The 8610-nt window shown below is 36.3% G+C and overlaps 1 protein-coding gene across 1 annotated transcript in view; it reads right to left on the reverse strand.

The window, feature by feature from the left end:
* The window catches only part of LOC105550637 (interferon-induced guanylate-binding protein 1-like), a 94822-nt gene extending 88538 nt beyond the window's left edge, over positions 1-6284 (reverse strand). Inside the window, exons 1-4 of the mRNA XM_011995594.1 lie at positions 6092-6284; positions 2248-2375; positions 1368-1477; positions 909-1105 (exon numbers count right to left, since the gene is read on the reverse strand). Coding sequence (XP_011850984.1) covers positions 909-1105; positions 1368-1477; positions 2248-2375; positions 6092-6284 — 628 coding nt within the window. The remainder of the gene's footprint in view (positions 1-908; positions 1106-1367; positions 1478-2247; positions 2376-6091) is intronic.
* Positions 6285-8610: the final 2326 nt, after the last annotated feature.

Consider the following 8610-nt stretch of genomic DNA (forward strand, 5'->3'; position numbering starts at 1 on the left):
GATAGCATTAGGAGATATACCTAATGTAAATGACGAGTTAATGGGTGCAGCACACCAACATGGCACATGTATACATATGTAACAAACCTTCACGTCATGCACATGTACCCTAGAACGTAAAGTATAAAAAAAAAACAAAAACAAAAACAAACAAACAAAATACAGCCTAAAAGGTGGAAGCTATTGTTCTCTATTTGAGAAAGCATTTTATTCATATGTAAATATTGATGTAGGCAGAGAAGGTTGGACTTGAGCTTGGTAAAAAAAAAAAAAAAAAGAAAAGTTTTATCTGTTTAACTGGTGCCTAGAAAAACATAAAAAAATCATAAAATTGCCTAATATAAGTGTTTCTGTAAAGGGCCAAATAGTAAATATTTTAGGCTCTTCAGGCTGGGTGGTCTCTTTTCCAAATACTCAACTCTGTTATTGGAGTATGACAACAGTTTTTGAAAATCTGTAAATGAATGGGCATAGCATTATTCCAAGAAAATCTTATTTACAAAGACAGCTGGCAGGCAGGATTGGCCATGATTTGCCTTGGGCTGTAGTTTGCCAGTGCTTGGACTAGCACACGTTCGTGTTTTAGTCTATGTTCTTTAAATAAATATCCATTTTACTCCACATTCTATGGCTAAATAGAAGATCACAAACCCTTGGCAGGGAGATAAAATTAACTTAATCATAGCATACACATGGGTGAAAGAACATGAAACTTGTTTTAGAACAAGGACAAACGTAATTTAAAATAAAATCTATTAATTCAGATATTCAACAAGCATTAATTTATAGGAATAGCCAGTTGAAGACATAGAAAACTGCAAATTTGGGAAAACTAGCAATAGTAAACTGAAAACTGATAATTTATTTTGTTTTCTCATCCTCATATATCAGTTGAAGCTCTCTGTTACCTTGCTTCAGCCTCAGGGAGTATGTCAGGTACTTATCTCCTGTGATGGGTTGTCCTTCTGCTAATAAGTCCAGGGAGAAATCTCTCAGTGTCCACACGAAGTCTGGGAAGAAGCTCACAAAGTCAGCTGAATCCTTATTCTCATTCTCATTAGGTGAGGATTTTGATCGGATTCGATGTGTCAGCTCTGTCACATAGCTGAGTAGCTAACTAAGGAAATGTGACAAAATGAACAGGGACCTCATCCCATATTCAACACATTCCCAAACTTTCCATTTTCCTTTGCTCCTAACCTAAGTGTCATTTCTAAAGTGGATACATGGGATCTCTCCTCTGTACTTGCATTATTTTTTGTTTTCTCCTCTTGAGCTTGATTCATCAGGATTCACAGTCAGGCAGCTAGTTTATGAATACAGGTGTCGCCTCTGACTTCGGTGCTGTTCTGGGTCACAAAGGATACTGCAGTTGGTCCATGGCCTGCTGGTTGATGATTCCCATGCTGTTGTACACGAAGGTGCTGCTCAGGAGGACGGCCAGGGCGAAGATCCAGGAGTCATTCTGGTTGTTACCCTGGAAGTCAAGATATACTGGAGTCAGGAGCAAGTTTCATCATCACAGCACTTTCTAGAGTAACAGTAGTAAAACTATGTTCATATGTTAGAGGGTTTTTGTTCTTTTTTGTTTGTTTGTTCTTTAGCACTAATGACATATCAAAGGAAGCCAAATACAAAAAGTATTCTCAGTAGGATGTCGCTTTTGGGTAGTTTTTCGACGAGTGTTTCTGGGTTACAATGATCCTTATTAAGTTTTCTAATGACCATCAACAAATAATTGTAAAATTAAAATTCAAGGTTGGTGGGCATTTTAAGGCATGAGTACAATGTAAATTTAAAATTTTCTCATCTTTTTTCAATAACAAAATTCACATATAAGATTGATACTATTAGTTGCTATTTTATCAAATAATTAATCTACACCTGAAATGTACTGTTTATCTCATTAAATATTCAAAATAATTCTATGTGGCCAACATAGGTCTTTTCCATACATTGTAAAGATTAGAATGCTGAGTATAAAATAAGTCAATTTTCTCAGGGTACTGAATTGGTGACAGAATTTAAATTTAAACAGAAAGTCATGGGGCTTTAGCACCCAAATTCTTAACTAAAGTTCTCTGCAGGATAAGACTCATGACACTGGGATTATTTGTGCTCCCTTTATGCATCTGTGTTAAACCCCACATATTATGGCCTGTAGTTAATAGTTAATAAACAATTAAATGGTGCATAAAATATTCAGAGAAGAGGGACTCACTCCACAATTGGATCCTTGAGTCTCACCTTCTCTACATCTCCCAGACCCTCAGTGTCCAGCAGAACTAGGATGTGGCCTGGCTTCTTGGGATGGGGCACACACCACGTCCAGATTCCTTTAGTGTGAAACTGCACTGTGGAGCCCAGAGAGAAGCCTGCAAGGGAGAGAGGAGACCAGAGATGGAGATCTAGTAACAGGCAATTCGAGTAGTTAAAGGAAAAGGTAGCATATTTAAGGTTAGGAGAGAACCGAAACAACAATCACTATTCATTTTACTTAGTTACAATCAAAGAAATAGGAAATTTGAATATCCAATGCATGGAAAAATTCAGGAGGCTTTCATGATAAAAACAATCAACAAAGTAGAAATAGAAAAACAGTACCTCAACATAATAAAGGCCATATATTAAAAACCCACAGCTCACTTCACATTTAATGATGAAGTTTCATAGCTTTTCCTATAACATCAGGAACAAGAGAAGGATGCCTACTTTTGCCAATTGTGTTCCATAGAACACTGCAAGTTCTGTCCAGAGTAATTAGACAAGAAAAGCATAAAGGAGGCATCCTAATTGGTAATGAAAAAGTAAAATTATCTGTCTACTGAGAGTAGTATCTAATTTGTAGAAAACATTAAATATTCCACAAAAACCTATTAGAACTTTTAAAAGAATTCATCAAATTTGCAGCATGCAAAGTCAATATGGAGAAATCAGTTACAAGTGTATAAAAATAGAATTAGAACAGGAATTCTAATTTCCTTCCTAAACAAAAAGAAAAGGAAATTTTGAAAACAATCCCACTTAACAGCATCAAAAGAATAAACTACCTAGGAATAAGCTTAACCAAGCAGGCGAAAGAGTTGTAGAGTGAAAACTTCAAACACCCTTTAAAAGGGCTAATACCCAGAACCTACAAAGAACTCAAACAAATTTACAAGAAAAAAACAAACAACCCCATCAAAAAGTGGGCAAAGGATATGAACAGACATTTCTCAAAAGAAGACATTCATACAGCCAACAGACACATGAAAAAATGCTCATCATCACTGGCCATCAGAGAAATGCAAATCAAAACCACAATGAGATACCGTCTCACACCAGTTAGAATGGCAATCATTAAAAAGTCAGGAAACAACAGGTGCTGGAGAGGATGTGGAGAAATAGGAACACTTTTACACTGTTGGTGGGATTGTAAACTAGTTCAACCATTATGGAAAACAGTATGGCGATTCCTCAAGGATCTAGAACTAGATGTACCATATGACCCAGCCATCCCATTTCTGGGTATATACCCAAAGGATTATAAATCATGCTGCTATAAAGACACATGCACACCTATGTTTATTGCGGCACTATTCACAATAGCAAAGACTTAGAATCAACCGAAATGTCCATCAGTGACAGACTGGATTAAGAAAATGTGGCACATATACACCATGGAATACTATGCAGCCATAAAAAAGGATGAGTTTGTGTCCTTTGTAGGGACATGGATGCAGCTGGAAACCATCATTCTTAGCAAACTATCACAAGAACAGAAAACCAAACACCGCATGTTCTCACTCATAGGTGGGAACTGAACAATGAGATCACTTGGACTCGGGAAGGGGAACATCACACACCGGGACCTATCATGGGGAGGGGAGAGGGGGGAGGGATTGCATTGGGAGTTATACCTGATGTAAATGACGAGTTGACGGGTGCTGACGAGTTGATGGGTGCAGCACACCAACATGGCACAAGTATACATACGTAACAAACCTGCACATTATGCACATGTACCCTAGAACTTAAAGTATAATAATAAAAAAAAAACCCTTTAAAGAAATTATAGATGACATAAATTATTAGAAAGGCATCCTGCGTTTATGGATTGGAAGACTTAATATTCTTAAGATGTCACTACTACCCAAAATGATGTACAGGTTTGATGTAATACCTACCAACATGCCAATTACTTTGTATAAATAGAAAAATCCACCATAACTTTCATATGAAATTTCTGGAAATCCCCTAATTATGAAAATAATCTTAAAAAGGAAGAGCAAAGTTGGAATCTCACAGTTTCTGAGTTCTGAGACGTATTACAAAACCATGTATGGTACTGGTAGAAAGACTGACATATAAACCAATGGAATAGAAAAACAGCCCATGAATAAACTCTGACATATATGGTCAAATGATTTCCAGTATGGATGTCAAGATCATTTAACGAAGAAAGGAGAGTCTCTTTAACAAATGATGTTGAGGCAATGAGATATCTCCTTAAAGAAGTTGGGCTGTTACCTTATAACTTATAAATATGATCTCAAAATGAATCAAAGAGCTGAACATTAGAGTTAAAACTATAAAAGTTATAGAAGAAAACAAAGGGCAAAAGTTTTATAATATTGGATTTGGCAATGATTTTTTTGAATAAGAGACCAAAAGTATAGTCAATAAAAGAAAAAATAGATTAGTTGGATTTCATCAAAATTTGAAACTTTTGTGTGTTAACAGACTCTATCAACAGAGTTAAAAAAGGCAACACATAGAATGTAAGAAAAGATTTGCTAAACATGTATATAAGGGATTGATATCTAGAAAATATAAAAAAATTTACAAAGCAACACAAATAAACAACCAGATTAATAAATGAACAGAGGACTTGAATAGACATTTTCCCAAAGAAGATATACAAGTGGCCAATAAGCACATGAAAAGATGCTCAATATCACTAGTCATTACGGAAATCAAAATCAAAACCACAACGAGATACTACTTAACATCCATTCCTATGGACACTATCAAAAACAAAACAAAACAAAACAAAACAAACCCTGAAAATAAAAAATGTTGGTGAGGAAGTAGAGAAATTAGAGCCCTTGTGCATTTCTGTTGGGAATGTAAAATGGTACAGTCACTGTGGAAAATGGTACAGTGATTTCTTTAAAAAAAACAGTTAACATGGAATGACTCCATAAGCCAACAATTCCCCTTCTGGATATATTCCCAAAAGAAGTGAAAGCAGGGACTTGAACAGATATTCAGACACTCATGTTCCTATTAGCATTATTTATAATAGACAAAAGGTGGAAGCAATCCAAGTGGCCATTGACAGATGAAGAGATAAACAAATTATCATACAATTAGTAAGCCTTAAAAAGGAAGAGTTTTGACATGTGCTAACACACTGATGAACTTTGAAGACATATGAATTGAAATAAGACAGTCATAAAAGGACAAATATTGAATGATTCCACTTACGAGTTTCCTGTAGTAGTCAAATTCATAGAGATAGAATGTAGAATGATGGCAGGCAATGGGTTAATGTGGAGCTTTTGTTTATTTAGTACAGAGTTTCTGTTAGGCAAGATGAAAGAGTTCTGGATATGGATGGAGGTAGCAGTTGTATAACAGTGTGAATTTAATTAATGTCACAGAGCTGTACACTTAAAAATGGTTACGAGGTTAAATTTTATGTTTTTTTTTACAACAATAAAAAAGAATATCCAATACAGACTGAAACATTTTTTCAATCTTAAAGATCACTGTAAACTCGCTGTTATGGCATAAAAATTGTAATAAACATTGTATAGTTTATTGTAGTTATTATTATGTGCATTAATTATTTTTATTACAGTCTTACTCCTTTTAGGAAAGGCATAATTTGTGCTTTTGAAAGGGAAACTAACATATCGTGGGAATAATTAATGAATTTAATCTTACCCCTGGAACAGCGTGAAGATAAGGAGACCAACTGTGAATGGAAAGTTAGCTTTCAGTATTCATCCTCATCTCTAACTTTCTCTCCTCACATCCTCGTAATGGATGCTGACTGTGTAGATGGACAGAAGGGACTTGGCAGAGCTTTGCTCATGCCACTCACCCTTTTTCTTCCCAGCCAGCTTGTTCATCAATTTGCCTGTGCGGTAGAGGCCCACAATCGCCACCACCACCACAGGCACCACAGGCTGTGTAATGGCAGACAGGATCTTCAGAGCTTCTGGATTCGCCATCAGTCGCCCATTAGTGTTCTCAATGAGGCACATTGGGCCTGTCATGTGGACCTCTGATGCCATGTCTGCGGTGTTCCCTTGTCTGCAAGAGAAGAGGCAAAATAAACGAAAATTTCTAGTGTTTTGCAATTATAAGGGAGAATCATAAGATTCCCCAGTATGGCCAAAAGTTTTGTGTGTGACAGCGAGAGAGGAGGCAAAATCTGTATCATTTGAGAAAGTTATGGAAGTATTGTCAAAGTAGCTCATTATGAAAAATGTTAGCCTGACAGTGACTTATCAATGTTGCAGGATCCAGGAGGATGAGAGAGAGACCTCGGGTTAAAACGAGAATTTTTATTGAGTGCACTCAGGCCCCAGCAGACTCACATGCAAAGACAGCACTTGACTTTCATAGACACTTCACAAAGGTGGGTGGGCTAGCTTGAAGCAAGCTTACAGTGGTGTGAAAGCAGGGATATAGAGGCAGGACAAACTCAGGATTGCACATGACCCTTGCCAAGCAACCCAGATGTCTGTTATCTAGGTTTTGCTCTAAAGAGCCTTATACTGGTTTATCTTATAACCTTCACTATGGTGCCCAGGCAGCTGTAGTTCAGGCCTACTCAGGCTTCTCATGACCTTCACTCTACTTCTTAGATAAAACAGAATACTTGAAGTCACTAGTTACAGAGAACAGGAATCTAAAAACTTATTCCATTAAACAAAGGAAAATCAGTTTTTCTTCTCCCTATGTTGAGGGAGTGCTGGGAGAGTCTCCAGAGCACATTAGATAACATTATGAAGACTTTTCCTGGGTCTGGTCTGTGCCTGTTGCTGCCTCTGGGACAAGTCAACCTAATACAGGAAAACTTATTTCTTTTTCTTTTTAATTGTATTTTTCTTTAATTTCCTGCCTCGTCAACACTCAACTACACTCACAACCCAAATATTTCATTTAATTTATTGTGGAAAACTTTCTTTTTGGATTCTTATTAAATATTTTCACTAGACAATTAATGGAAGATGGAATAGGATTTAGAGGATGTATTTTGCATCCTGGCTGCATGTAAGGAATTCAATATTGATTTACTTATTAATTCTAACAGTGAATAAATATCCAACACAGTGAATCAGTATTCATAGTTTGATGTTTACCCTTAGAATAATTTCCAGAGATTTTTAAATGTGTTCCTTCCTCCGTCTTCAACTAGTTATGCTCTACAATGAAAGCTATAAAACACTGAGGAAAGAAATTGAAGAGTATACAAAAATGGAAAGGTTATTCCATGTGCATGAATTTGAAGAATGAACATTTAAAAAATGTCCATACTACCAAAAGAAATCTACAGATTCAGTGAATTCCCTATCAAAATATCAATGACATTCTTCACAGAAATAGAGAAAATTATTTAGGTTCCATATAAATCCTACAGTTTATATGGAACCACTGAAGACCCAGAATAGCCTAAGGTGTCCTGAGCAAAAAGCACAAAACTGGAGGAATCATTACCTGACTTCAAATTATACTACAGAGCTACATAACCCAAACAGCATGTTACTGGCATAAAAACGTATGTGTAGTTAATGGAACAGATTAGGGAACCCAGAAACAAATCCATACACCTACAGAGCACTCATTTCTGACAAAGGTGTGGAGAACATACATGAGGGAAAGAAAAATCTCTTCAATAAGTGGTGCTGGGAAAACTGCATATTCATATGCAGAAGAATGAAAATAGACCCCTATCTATCACCATATACAAAAATCACATCAAAATGGATTAAAGTTTTAAATCTAAGACCTCAAACTATGAAACTACTACAAGAAAACATTAGGAAAACTCTTGACATTGGTATGGAAAAAGATTTCCTGAGTGACCAAAGCAAAAATGGACAAGTCAAATCATATTAAGTTAAAAAAGGAAAAAAATTAACAAAGTGAAGAGACAACCCACAGAATAAGAGAAAATATTTGCAAACTATCCATCTGACAAGGGATTAATAACCAGAATATATAAGGAGCTCAAATCACAAGGTTCCTTAAAAAACTAAAAACAGAGCTACCATATGATCCAGCAGTTCTACTGCTGAGCATATACCACCCCAAAAGGAAATATGCATATCAAAGGGATATCTGCACTTCCACATTTGTTGCAGCACTCTTCACAATAGCCAAAATTTGGAAACAACCTAAGTGTTAATCAACAGATGAATGGATAAGGAAAATGCTTACATATACACAATGGAGTACTATTCAGCCATCAAAAAGAATGAGATTCTGTCATTTGCAACAACTTGGGTTGAATTCATGGTCATTATGTTAAGTGAAATAAGCCTGCTTGCCTGCCTGTCTGCCTGCCTTCCTTCCTTCCTTCCTTCCTTCCTTCCTTCCTCCCTCCCAGATCGG

This window comes from Mandrillus leucophaeus, unplaced genomic scaffold, assembly GCF_000951045.1.
Source record: "Mandrillus leucophaeus isolate KB7577 unplaced genomic scaffold, Mleu.le_1.0 Scaffold492, whole genome shotgun sequence".
Taxonomy (NCBI): domain Eukaryota; kingdom Metazoa; phylum Chordata; class Mammalia; order Primates; family Cercopithecidae; genus Mandrillus; species Mandrillus leucophaeus.